This window comes from Hyperolius riggenbachi, chromosome 11 (genome assembly GCF_040937935.1).
Source record: "Hyperolius riggenbachi isolate aHypRig1 chromosome 11, aHypRig1.pri, whole genome shotgun sequence".
NCBI lineage: Eukaryota > Metazoa > Chordata > Amphibia > Anura > Hyperoliidae > Hyperolius > Hyperolius riggenbachi.
In genome coordinates, this window is record NC_090656.1 from 8,798,265 (window position 1) to 8,812,453 (window position 14,189).

The 14,189-nt window shown below is 47.2% G+C and overlaps 1 protein-coding gene across 5 annotated transcripts in view; it reads left to right on the forward strand.

Moving 5' to 3' along the window:
- The window catches only part of LOC137539083 (solute carrier family 66 member 2-like), a 102,419-nt gene that overhangs the window by 52,021 nt on the left and 36,209 nt on the right, over positions 1–14,189 (forward strand). For all 5 annotated transcript variants that reach the window (XM_068261555.1, XM_068261558.1, XM_068261557.1 and 2 more), the window contains one exon: positions 13,225–13,449. In XM_068261555.1, the coding sequence (XP_068117656.1) occupies positions 13,256–13,449 (194 nt within the window). In that variant the 5' untranslated portion in view covers positions 13,225–13,255. The remainder of the gene's footprint in view (positions 1–13,224; positions 13,450–14,189) is intronic.

Here is a 14,189-nt window from a genome sequence, read left to right on the forward strand (position 1 = left end):
CTTCACTCCTATGTAGTCAATGATGATATTATTGTCACAGAAATTTCTGAATTTGTATCCGAGTCTTCTTGTGAAAGTCCAGTGCCTGTGACCTCCACTCATGATGATTCTCTGTCCGGTACTGGTTTTGGTCTTGTCGTGCTGGACTCTGAGGTTGGCAGTTCCCCGACATGTACTGAGGTTTCTCCTGTGCTGGTGTACCCCAGTGTGCTCTGTGACCCAGAAAGCCCAAGTGTGCCTCAGTTACCAGCGTACTCAGATGCTTCCCTGGTGGAGACATGCTCTGATATGGCCTGCCTGCTTGCATGCCCAGAAGTGGTCCCTGAAAGTCTTGATCTTGGTGGGTGTCCTAGTAATTCTGAAGCCGGAATTGTCATTGGTTCCATGGGGGTTCTTGGTAATTCTCCATGTGAGCCTGGTGATTGTTCTGCCCTCTTGGAATCTTTGTGGAGCTTCAAAGGGTTCTGGGAGATTCCGGGAGAAATTTTGCTTGGTACACTGGATAAGATCAACTGTGGCTTTTGTGTTGTAAGGGACACTTCGAACAGGTATTGTGGCAGGTTTGGTATTTTCGGACGCTCCGTGGAAGGTGGTGGGTATTGTCTGGAGGGTGTCGTTGGCTTCTTCTCTGGTGTTCACAGTCCTGATGGGTGTTATACTGGGACTGGTAGTACTGATGGGCATGTTTCGGTGGCTTCTGTTTCCGATGAGGTCGGTTTCGGGTGGACTGACTCTGGAATTGGACCTTGTCGGGCTGCCCCGACCTTCATGAGTCTTCAGTTTGAGTCTGTTGCTAATAGCAGTTTTGAGGGTCGTCTGGAATTCGACCCTGGAGGGGGGGGTACTGTAACGATCCGCTCAGCTGCCTGCGCAGGCAGGCAGCCTTTTGATCATTATTCAGGTCTGCATGCTGCAGGACTCTGGAAAGAAGGCCTTCTGTCAGTTTTTGCAGCTTGTGCTTGCAGAGGAATTTGCATACGTTGTCATGCAAATTGCCTGGCCACATTCATTGGAGGCGTGTACTATAAGTACTATGTCTTTCCCACAATGCTTTGCTGGTCATTTCCCTTCCATGCTCAGTTCCTGATGGACACTGCTGGAGTGTCAGCCATTGCTATCTAGTATAGTTAATTCCTGGGGGTTGCTTTAGGCTCCCCTTCTAGCCCAGTCAGGTTGTATTATCTGTATTGCCTGTTCCGTCTTGTCTTGCCTGTTTGCCATTGTCCTGTCCCTATGGTGGTTGACAGGAAATGGTTCTGATCTATGTTCTTGGAGTATAGCTGGTGCAGCGGTTGCTACCAGCTATCTCTTCTGTTCTGTTTCCTGGGATCGCGCTAGCTACTTTGTGCTAGCGCTGGGGATCCTTCTGTTCTGTTTCTTGGGATCGCGCTAGCTACTTTGTGCTAGCGCTGGGGATCCTTCTGTTCTGTTTCTTGGGATCGCGCTAGCTACTTTGTGCGAGCGCTGGGGATCCTTCTGTTCTGTCTTGTCTGTCGCGATTGCGCTGTCACCAGCGGCGGTTGATAGCGAATCGTTCTGTCTTGTTGGGATCGCACTGGCCTCTAGCGGTAGCGGCTGGGGATCCTTCTGATCTTGTTCCTGGAGTGTAAGCTGGAGCAGCGGTTGCTACCAGCTACCTCATCTGATCTGTCTTGTTTAGATCGCACTAGCCGCTAGCGTTAGCGGCTGTGGATCTTTCTGATCTGTGTTCCTGCTTGGATCACACTTGCTCTGGCGGAAGAGCGGTGGATCCTTTCTGCCTAGTTTCTGTTTTCGTGTGTCTGTCTTGTCTGTTGCGACCGCTTGCTGAAGGCTCGGTGAGGTAACCGTTAAGCAAGCGTCGCGTCCTCTGTTTCATGTTTGTCTGTCAATGGTTAGTTAGGCGTGCTTGTCTCTGTTGTGCTTATCACGTGGAGACCGCGCATAACCGCGTGCACTGTTGCGAATGAGTGCGGTGTTCGCGGTTAGCTAGCGTTTATTATTTTCCGTATCTCCTCATTGTATTATTTGCTGTGCCTTTGCTAACCTCGTATTCTGTTCTGTTCTGCCTTGTGTCACGTCTGGCGATCGCACCTCTCGTGATCGCATTCCTATTTCGTATCTGCTGTTGTGTGTGCGCGGTCGCGGGGTGGCGACTGGATTGGCGCACACACATACAACCTGTCCCTTTGCTCAATCTCATTCGCAATCGCCTCTCTTGCGATTGCGTTCTGCGCTTCGTACAATTCCTGTCTGGCACTTGTGGAGGTACAGAGGATTGATTCCTCTGCACTCCCCAGCGCCATCTGCCGACAGGAATTTCCCTCTACAGGTGCGTAGCACCTGTTGCTGGGTGCCTGCAAATTATACGCTTGTGGAGGATTTCTGCCGTGTCAGCGCACGCGTTGTGCGCTGATCACGGGGAAAGTTCCACAATCGTTACATGAACCTTCCCAGGAGTGGCCGGCTGTTAAGCTTGGAGGTGTATTCTCCACAGTCAGCATGCAACACATAAGCTGACGTGAAGGAGGTACACACACTAGCACAAGGAATCAGGATATCCCCAGTTTAGTGGAGGAGAGGACTGACTCCAATAGGAGATTGTGGTGCACAGAGCCGGTGCAGATCCGAACAGCCACAAACAACACTTTCGTAATAACGTCTCAGCGCAAAGTAGCGCTGAGCGCATAAACCAGGACTGAGGAGATCAGGACAGGTAGACAGAATGAACGCTTGCTAAACTAGCCACTACTTAGTGACAGCAAGCGTCCACAACAAGACAGACTGGAATGAGGTAGCCAATGCGTTTGCAGCGATGGCGTGCCTCACAAAGACAGGACAGGATAGTCAGGAAATAGCAGGATCAAGATAGATAAACGTAACACAGATAAATATACAATAAGTATGATTTCCGAGCGTATTACAATTACAGCTATCAATGAAACTATTTGTAACGTCTGACTAACATATGTATATATCGGCAATGAACCGATATATGACATAAGCAGGAACTCTGACTAAGACTGGAGTAATACAGGGAACAGGACTCAGAAGGATTCGCTATCTCTTCGCAGAGATGAACGCAATCCACAAACAGGACCAGGAACAGGATAACTAGCTCAGCGTGCTGGAACGCTGACTAACGGAACATAGGATATAAACAGTTCGTGTACGTATATATCAGCGACACTGATGTATCAACGTAACACGAATACAAGGAAAATAATAAACGTGCGAGTATGCGTATATATTGGCGATGAACCAATATATGACACAAGACAAGCAAAGTAACAACTTCTAGAAACAAGAGCAGAACTAGGAGGACTCGCTGACCCCTTCGCAGGAGTCAGCGCAGTCCACACGGACTAGGAACGAGGTGGGGCACGGGCAGAGTAACAGACAGAATCTGAGACTATGGTAGCCCATCAAGCATTGCAGGAAGCAGTTCTTTATACTGAGGTCATCCAATGGGAGCAGACCTGCAGATTCCCACACAAGTGAATGGTAATTAATCACAGGCTGATAGCAGGAAAAGGCAGACAATGATATGCAGCCTGCAGGAAAGGGATTGCCCCTCCATTGCAGCAGACAATGTTTGTTTACACAAAAGCATATTAAACTGTCATTAACTTCAGAGCGACTGCAGATGGAATCAGCAACTAGTTTAAGTGCAAACCAAACTATGCAAGCAAATGCATGTAATGACATTAGAACTGCTTGTTTTGCAATACCACTGCAGTCAGCAGTAAACACTGCAGAAGCGATCATAACACCGGCCGACCAAAAGTACCCCAAGAGCGCAGAGAAAACTCATCCGAGAGGCCACAAAAGACCCCAGGACAACATCTAAAGAACTGCAGGCCTCACTTGCCTCAATTAAGGTCAGTGTTCATGACTCCACCATAAGAAAGAGACTGGGCAAAAACGGCCTGCATGGAGGATATCCAAGGCGCAAACCACTTTTAAGCAAAAAGAACATTAAGGCTCGTCTCAATTTTGCTAAAAAAAACATCTCAATGATTGCCAAGACTTTTGGGAAAATACCTTGTGGACCGACGAGACAAAAGTTGAACTTTTTGGAAGGTGCGTGTCCCGTTACATCTGGCGTAGAAGTAACACAGCATTTCAGCAAAAGAACATCATACCAACAGTAAAATATGGTGGTGGTAGTGTGATGGTCTGGGGTTGTTTTGCTGCTTCAGGACCTGGAAGGCTTGCTGTGATAGATGGAACCATGAATTCTACTGTCTACCAAAAAATCCTGAAGGAGAATGTCCGGCCATCTGTTCCTCAACTCAAGCTGAAGCGATCTTGGGTGCTGCAGCAGGACAATGACCCAAAACACACCAGCAAATCCACCCCTGAATGGCTGAAGAAAAACAAAATGAAGACTTTGGAGTGGCCTAGTCAAAGTCCTGACCTGAATCCTATTGAGATGTTGTGGCATGACCTTAAAAAGGTGGTTCATGCTAGAAAACCCTCAAATAAAGCTGAATTACAACAATTCTGCAAAGATGAGTGGGCCAAAATTCCTCCAGAGCGCTGTAAAAGACACATTGCAAGTTATCGCAAACGCTTGATTGCAGTTATTGCTGCTAAGGGTGGCCCAACCAGTTATTAGGTTCAGGGGGCAATTTCTTTTTCACACAGGGCCATGTAGGTTTTGAGGTTTTTTCTCACTAAATAATAAAAAACATCATTTAAAACTGCATTTTGTGTTCAATTATGTTATCTTTGACTAATAGTTAACGGTTTTTGATGAGCAGAAACATTTGAGTGTGACAAACATGCAAAAGAATAAGAAATCAGGAAGGGGGCAAATAGTTTTTCACACCACTGTATATCTTTATACATATATATCTGCTACTTTGACCTTTTTCTTTATTGCTGTGTTAACCCAAAACTGGTATTAAACCCCATCTCATTCCCTTGCATTAGCTTAACACTCCACCTCAACCTCTGCCTTACAATAGTCCCCGCTGCCTCCCTTCTGCCTAATACTAGCCTCCCCTGACCCTTCTCTGCCTTACAATAGTCCTTGCTGCCTCCCTCCTGCTTAATACTAACCTCCCCTGACCCTTCTCTGCCTTACAATAGTCCTCGCTGCCTCCCTTCTGCCTAATACTAACCTTCCCTTACCCTTCTCTGCCTTACAATAGTCCTCACTGCCTCCCTTCCGCCTAATACTAACCTTCCCTGACCCTTCTCTGCCTTACAATAGTCCTCACTGCCTCCTCTCCGCCTAATACTAACCTTCCCTGACCCTTCTCTGCCTTACAATAGTCCTCACTGCCTCCCTTCTGCCTAATACTAACCTTCCCTGACCCTTCTCTGCCTTACAATAGTCCTTGCTGCCTCCCTTCTGCCTAATACTAACCTTCACTGACGCTTCTCTGCCTTACAATAGTCCTCACTGCCTCCCTTCTGCCTAATACTAACATTCACTGACGCTTCTCTGCCTTACAATAGTCCTTGCTGCCTCCCTTCTGCCTAATACTAACCTCCCCTGACCCTTCTCTGCCTTACAATAGTCCTCACTGCCTCCCTTCTGCCTAATACTAACCTTCCCTGACCCTTCTCTGCCTTACAATAGTCCTCACTGCCTCCCTTCTGCCTAATACTAACCTTCCCTGACCCTTCTCTGCCTTACAATAGTCCTCACTGCCTCCCTTCTGCCTAATACTAACTTTCCCTGACCCTTCTCTGCCTTACAATAGTCCTTGCTGCCTCCCTTCTGCCCAATACTAACCTCCCCTGACCCTTCTCTGCCTTACAATAGTCCTTGCTGCCTTTCTTCTGCCTAATACTAACCTCCCCTGACGCTTCTCTGCCTTACAATAGTCCTCGCTGCCTCCCTTCTGCCTAATACTAACCTCCCCTGACGCTTCTCTGCCTTACAATAGTCCTCACTGCCTCCCTTCTGCCTAATACTAACCTTCCCTTACCCTTCTCTGTCTTACAATAGTCCTTGCTGCCTCCCTTCTGCCTAATACTAACCTTCCCTGACCCTTCTCTGCCTTACAATAGTCCTCACTGCCTCCCTTCTGCCTAATACTAACCTTCCCTTACCCTTCTCTGCCTTACAATAGTCCTTGCTGCCTCCCTTCTGCCTAATACTAACCTTCCCTTACCCTTCTCTGCCTTACAATAGTCTCCCCTGCCTCCCTTCTGCCTAATACTAACCTCCCCTGACCCTTCTCTGCCTTACAATAGTCCTCACTGCCTACCTTCTGCCTTATACTAACCTTCCCTTACCCTTCTCTGCCTTACAATAGTCCTTGCTGCCTCCCTTCTGCCTAATACTAACCTTCCCTTACCCTTCTCTGCCTTACAATAGTCTCCCCTGCCTCCCTTCTGCCTAATACTAACCTCCCCTGACGCTTCTCTGCCTTACAATAGTCCTCACTGCCTCCCTTCTGCCTAATACTAACCTCCCCTGACGCTTCTCTGCCTTACAATAGTCCTTGCTGCCTCCCTTCTGCCTAATACTAACCTCCCCTGACCCTTCTCTGCCTTACAATAGTCTCCCCTGCCTCCCTTCTGCCTAATACTAACCTCCCCTGACGCTTCTCTGCCTTACAATAGTCCTTGCTGCCTCCCTTCTGCCTAATACTAACCTCCCCTGACCCTTCTCTGCCTTACAATAGTCCTCACTGCCTCCCTTCTGCCTAATACTAACCTTCCCTGACCCTTCTCTGCCTTACAATAGTCTCCCCTGCCTCCCTTCTGCCTAATACTAACCTCCCCTGACGCTTCTCTGCCTTACAATAGTCCTTGCTGCCTCCCTTCTGCCTAATACTAACCTTCCCTTACCCTTCTCTGCCTTACAATAGTCTCCCCTGCCTCCCTTCTGCCTAATACTAACCTCCCCTGACGCTTCTCTGCCTTACAATAGTCCTTGCTGCCTCCCTTCTGCCTAATACTAACCTCCCCTGACCCTTCTCTGCCTTACAATAGTCCTCACTGCCTCCCTTCTGCCTAATACTAACCTTCCCTGACCCTTCTCTGCCTTACAATAGTCTCTCCTGCCTCCCTTCTGCCTAATACTAACCTCCCCTGACCCTTCTCTGCCTTACAATAATCCTCACTGCCTCCCTTCTGCCTAATACTAACCTTCCCTTACCCTTCTCTGCCTTACAATAGTCTCCCCTGCCTCCCTTCTGCCTAATACTAACCTCCCCTGACCCTTCTCTGCCTTACAATAGTCCTCACTGCCTCCCTTCTGCCTTATACTAACCTTCCCTTACCCTTCTCTGCCTTACAATAGTCCTTGCTGCCTCCCTTCTGCCTAATACTAACCTTCACTGACCCTTCTCTGCCTTACAATAGTCCTCACTGCCTCCCTTCTGCCTAATACTAACCTTCCCTTACCCTTCTCTGCCTTACAATAGTCTCCCCTGCCTCCCTTCTGCCTAATACTAACCTCCCCTAACCCTTCTCTGCCTTACAATAGTCCTCACTGCCTCCTCTCCGCCTAATACTAACCTACCCTTATCCTTCTCTGCCTTACAATAGTCCCTGCTGCCTCCCTTCTTCCTAATACTAACCTTCCCTGAGCCATCTCTGCCTTACAATAGTCCCTGCTGCCTCCCTTCTGCCTAATACTAGGCAGCACGGTGGCGTAGTGGTTAGCTCTCTCGCCTTGCAGCGCTGGGTCCCTGGTTTGAATCCCAGCCAGGGCACTATCTGCAAAGAGTTTGCATGTTCTCTCCGTGTCTGCGTGGGTTTCCTCCGGGCACCCCGGTTCCCTCCCACATTCCAAAAAACATACGGATAAGTTAATTGGCTACCCCTAAAATCGGCCCTAGACTACAGTACTTACACTACATAATATAGACATATGGCAATGGTAGGGATTAGATTGTGAGCTCCTTTGAGGGACAGTTAGTGACAAGATATATATATACACTGTACAGCGCTGCGTAATATGTCGGCGCTATATAAATACTAAATAATAATAATAATAATAATAATAATAATAATACTAACCTTCCCTGACCCTTCTCTGCCTTACAATAGTCCTCACTGCCTCCCTTCTGCCTAATACTAACCTTCCCTGCCTTATACTAACCTTTTCTTACCCTTCTCTGCCTTACAATAGTCCTCCCTTCTGCCTAATACTAACCTTCACTGACCCTTCTCTGCCTTACAATAGTCCTCACTGCCTCCCTTCTGCCTTATACTAACCTTCCCTGACGCTTCTCTGCCTTACAATAGTCCTCACTGCCTCCCTTCTGCCTAATACTACTGTAAATAGTAGAGGGGATTGGGGTGCAGTAGAGGGGACAGGGGTACAATTGAGGGTATTGAGATACAGTAGAGGGTATTTTGGTGCAATACAGGAGCAGAGTGTTTTGGGGCATAATAGTGGGACAAGAGGATTGAAGTACAATAGTAGGATAGGGTCACTGGGGTGAAGTAGAGGGATTGGGGTACAATAGAGAGGACTGGGGTACAAAGGGACTGGTGTACAGTATAGTGGGAGAGGGGATTTGAATACAAGAGAATGACAAGAAAATCAGGGGGCAGTAGGAAAGCATAGGAGATTAGGATACATAATGGGACACAAAGATTGGGGTACTGTAACGAGTGACACTTGGCTACAGTAGAGAAATTAAGTGGATTGAGATACTATAGACTACTGGCTTATTCAGTATAGAACGTTCCAGTAGTAGAACCGCACACCAAAGCGTGTGGATGCTGGTGCTAGACTCCAAGGCTGCTCAACATAGTAATTCAAAAGAAGAGTCCGCACACAGACTTAAAAACACACCTCAAGCAGCCAGGATCAGAGGGCCCCCTAGTGGCTATGGGCCCCATAGCATCGCTATGGTTGCTATGGTGATCCCTACGCCCTTGTTGCAGGAACAATGTGCAACGATTTATTGTCCCATCACACACATGCAATTATGTCAGACCTGCAAGGCCGACGATCGTTTCGGGGCCACTCAGGGTCCCCTTTGTCAAGGCATGAACATGTCTTTCTGCTTCATGCCTTGACAAAGGGGACCCTGAGTGGCCCCGAAACATTGTTCCTGCAAGTCTGTGTGTGGACTCCTCTTTTGAATGACGTTATTCAGTATAGAGACTTAAAGTTGGTAAGTAGGACATTTATTTCTACAGACCTAAAATAGTTTTGTTTTTTGTTTGGGAGCAGCGCCTGTAATGAGATAAGTTTGTGATGAATGGTGCGCCGTGCACCTGTCCTGTCCGCAGCAATGATGTCCCCCTCTGTGTGACATTATTACCTGTCACTGAATCGCAGACCTCACACATTCCGGGATCACTTATTGTATTTTTCGGAAGTTTGACGGATTTAACGCTTTATTTGTGCAGACTTTTCGTGCGTTGGGTAATGGAAACGTGGACCGGAATCTGAGCTTTGCTTTGTGCTCCTTGTTTGATGGATTGCAGAACAAGACAAACAGGACACAGCGAGAGTACCGGGATCATCTGTCATCAGGAGAGGGGAGGGGGGACAGCAAAGTCATGCTGCCTCTTCCTGGACTGGCTGCTGGTGGGGGGGATAGTTCTGTCCTTTACTGCCAAGTAATAGAGCGAGAAGTGGCCTGGGGCATGAGTTATCTGCTGTACATATGGAATAAATGACACTTCTGCAACACCCAGCAAACAAAACTTATAAAGTTGAAGCACGCCTTGGGCTCAATTCTCTAACTGCTATCACAGCAGTAATCATGCGATCTGCCGCGTGCAAAGGTTTTTAGCGTTAGTTCACGTGATAAGGGAAGGTTTTCCCGCAGTAGATCGCATGATAACTGCTGCGATAGCAGTTATCAGGCTTTAGAGAAACGAGCCCAAGGTGTGAGAGAACTATGGAGGTTGACATATTCATTTCCGTTTAAACAATGCACATTTCCTGGCAGTCCTGCTGATCCTCTGTCTGTTAAAGGACAACTGTACTGAGAGGAACATGGAGGCTGCCATATTTATTTACTTTTAAACAATACCAGTTGCCTGGCCGCCCTGCTGATCTAGTGGGCTGCAGTAGTGTCTGAATAACACCAGAAACAAGCATGCAGCTAATCTTATCAGATCTGACATTAATGTCAAGAAACACCTGATCTGCTGCATGCTTGTTCAGGGGCTATGGCTAAAGGTATTAAAAGGCAGAGGATCAGTAGGACAGCCAGGAAACTGGTATTGCTGAAAATGGAATAAATATGGCAGCCTCCACATACCTCTCGTCTCGCTACAGTTATCCTTTAAGGCCCCTTTCACATTTCTTGCTTTCCGTTGCAACTTAACTGTTCTTCAATCGCACCGCACTGGTTCCAAAAAGTAGCACCACACCTTAAAGGAGTTCTTTTGCGAAAAAAGTAGGCAGTTAAAAAATGTGACGGATGACAGGTTTTGGGCCAGTCCATCTTTTTAGGGGGATTCTCAGGGCTTTCTTTGTTTTCAACAGCATTTCCTGAACAGCAGTTGCAAAATCTAACTGACATAATAGTGTGCAAGTGATTAGGGAGGCCGGCTGGTATCTTGCTATTTTGGCAGTTAAACTGCTGTTCAGGAAATGCTGTTGAAAACAAAGAAAGCCCTGAGAATCCCCCTTAAAAAGATGGACTGGCTCAAAACCTGTCATCTGTCACATTTTGTAACTGCCTACTTTTTTTGCGAAAGAACCCCTTTAAAGTGAACCTATATTGGGAAAAAAAATAGTTTAACTCACCTGGGGCTTCTACCAGCCCCCTGCAGCCACCCTGTGCCCGCGTCGTCACTGAATGATCCTCCAATCCCTGGCAGCGCCCCTCTTTCTTCAGGAGGCGAGGCCCCGGGCCACTTGTACTAGCCAGAAAAACTCCAGTGAAGTCCATAGCACGGTAGCGCCTTTGATTAAATAAAGATTTTGCTAATCTTTATTGGTCACTTCGGATTAACCTATTATTGTTTTATGCGATTAGTAAAGATTAAGAAGATTATTTCATGTTGATTTATTCCTGTAGTTTTCAGTATTTGCTTTGCGGCAGACCGAGTGTTGCCAGATAATATGCCGTAATGGATGGCTGGTTATCCTGTTCTGCTCTCTCTGGCAAACATTTGTCAGCCTAACCTGGGTCGCCTTGTACCGAACACTACTGTACATAGCGTCATTTTCCTGACAGATTAGTGATTGGTTGACGGCCTGTTACCTTTACGGATTCACACTCACTTCATGGCCAATGCTAGGCTGATACTTCTGAACCGATGCAGATTTGATGCTAATTGAATTGAGATTAATGAAGCTTGGAAATGGACTTTTCAAAAAACGGCAGTTGATGCATTTGAGGTGTTCATTTCCCAGCTACATAAACAGGGCGGGACAGCGGAGGGCGTCAGTACAGCACTTCACAGGCGCTGGCATTTTAGACCAGAGGGAGATAAGTCAATTTAAAGTGAACTTAAGAGGAACCTCCAGTCAAAAAACGGATACTTACTGTATTTTTTGGACTTTAAGACTCATTTTTGCTCCCCCAAGAGTGGGGGGAAATAGTCACCGCGTCTTATAGTCCAAATGCAGGGAGTTCCTGACTTGTGAACGCCTGCCAATACGAACGTACAACCCGCCGCAATGTCGGGGACTCCCTGTACTGTGCCCATGCTGAGGAGGACACCGGGGGACAAACGGAGGACACAAAGGGACATAGAGGAGGAGATGAGGGGGACACAAAGGGGCATAGAGAAGGACACAAGGAGGACAGAGGCAGACATATGGGGGACAGAGAAGGACACAAGGAGGACAGACACAAAGGGGTATAGAGGAGGACACAAGAGGGACACAAAGGGGCATGGAGGAGGACACAAGGAGGACAGAGGCAGACATATGGGGGACAGAGAAGGACACAGGGAGACTCAAGGAGACATAATCCACAAGATGCTCCTTAACCATGGATGCACCAGGTTTAGTATATATTTTTTCCCCTGTTTTTGTCCTCTAAACCCAGGTGCGTCTTATAGTCTGAAAAATACAGTATCTAAGTAGAAGGTTTCCCAGGCCATCCATCCGACGAGCCTACTGGCTTTTTGATTGTGACCACAATTCTCTTCATGCACGCGAGTACAGCCACACCTGCACCGTAAGCCAGAGCCGCTTGTGCACGAGTAGGTCCATGCTACCATGCAGGCGCGGGCTCACTCATTTCCGGAACTTTCTGCCAAGCAACGGCAGGGGGAGGAGGACAATCCTCTACAGGATCCATTATGATCGAATCGGCCGGATATCGATGCCACAAATTGAGTAAGGTATGGGCAGTGCAGGGCCGAGGCAGAGGCTAGAGAGGCTCCAGCCTCAGGGCGCAGTGTAGGAGGGGGCGCAAGGCGGGCCGAGGCAGAGGCTAGAGAGGCTCCAGCCTCAGGGCGCAGTGTAGGAGGGGGCGCACAACTCACTCGGCTATTATTCCCCTATTGGGTTTGAAGCAGAGAGAAATAAGAAAAGGGGATAAATAGCAGTGACTGCAAGCCAGATAACTAGAGATTAAGGTGTTAGGGCCCTGGGTTGCCTCTTAGTCTAACAGCAATCAGTGTGTGACGGCTGGGGTGGGAGGGATGAGGGAGGGGCCTGTTAGTCTAATAGCCATCAGTGTTTGACGGCTGGGGTGGGAGGGATGGGGAGGGGCCTCTTAGTGTAATAGCAATCAGTGTGTGACGGCTGGGGTGGGAGGGATGGGGGAGGGGCCTCTTAGTGTAATAGCAATCAGTGTGTGACGGCTGGGGTGGGAGGGATGGGGAGGGGCCTCTTAGTCTAATAGCAATCAGTGTGTGACGGCTGGGGTGGGAGGGATGGAGGAGGAGCCTCTTAGTGTAATAGCAATCAGTGTGTGACGGCTGGGGTGGGAGGGATGGAGGGGCCTCTTAGTGTAATAGCAATCAGTGTGTGACGGCTGGGGTGGGAGGGATGGAGGAGGGGCCTGTTAGTCTAATAGCAATCAGTGTGTGACAGCTGGGGTGGGAGGGATGGAGGGGAGCAATTTGGTGTCTCAGCCTTGGGTGCCAGAGGACCTTGTCCCGGCTCTGGGTATGGGGTGCAAGGACATCTGTTCATTTGCCACCTAATATAGTGACAGTTGGGATTGTGACGAGATAATCTATGTATTCCCCTTATCATTGTCAGTGTTGTTAATGTTGTGACTGATCGGTGTACATCACTTCCTAGAAGTTCTTATCACTGATTTTGGTGGTTGCTTTAGATTGCATCCTCCTCTCTATATAATGTGTGGTTGGACTGAAGATTGTGCTTGTATTTGGTAGGAATCCAACCCAGCTCCTGGACTACAGAAAGATGGAGGCCGGTAGTGACGTTGAGGACAGCTGGACGATCCTGTCATTGCTCTCCTCCTGTTTCATAGTGTTTGGAGGCGTGGTGCCGTACATCCCCCAGTATCAGGAGATAAAGAGGACCTCTAACACAGAGGGCTTCTCCACCTGGGTGTGCCTGGTGCTGCTAGTGGCCAATATCCTCCGCATCTTCTTCTGGTAAGTGGCCAATAAAAGAAGGATACACAGAATGGCACCTCTATATATTAACCACTTAAGCCCGAAGGGTTGAAATTTTTTTACATCCGAGCAACTTTCACCCCCCATTCATTTGCCAATAACTTTATCACTACTCATCACAATGAATTGATCTATATCTTGTTTTTTTCGCCACCAATTAGGCTTTCTGTGGGTGGTATATTTTGCTAAGAGCCACTTTACTGTAAATGCATTTTAACAGGAAGAATAAGAAAAAAATGGAAAAAATTCATTATTTCTCAGTTTTCAGCAATTATAGTTTTAAAATAATACATGCCTCCATAATTAAAACTCACGTATTGTATTTGCCCATATGCCCCGGGTATTTCACCGTTAAAATTATGTCCCTATCACAATGTATGGCGACAATATTTTATTTGGAAATAAAGGTGCATTTTTTCCGTTTTGCGTCCATCACTGTTTAGAAGCCCATAATTTATTAAATCATATTGATATACTCCTTTGACATGAATATTTAAAAAGTTCAGACCCTTAGGTAACTATTTATGTTTTTTTTTTTTTTTTTTATTATTGTAATTTTTTTTTTTTTTTTAATGTAAACTTGTATGTGGGTATTTTTTGGTGTGGGAGGTAAACAGGTTTTTTTTTAAATATATTTATATGTTTATTTGTAATTTTTTTTCTTTTTAGGTGCAATTTGCTATTTGGCCACAAGATGGCCAGAATCAAAAAGTCCTGGG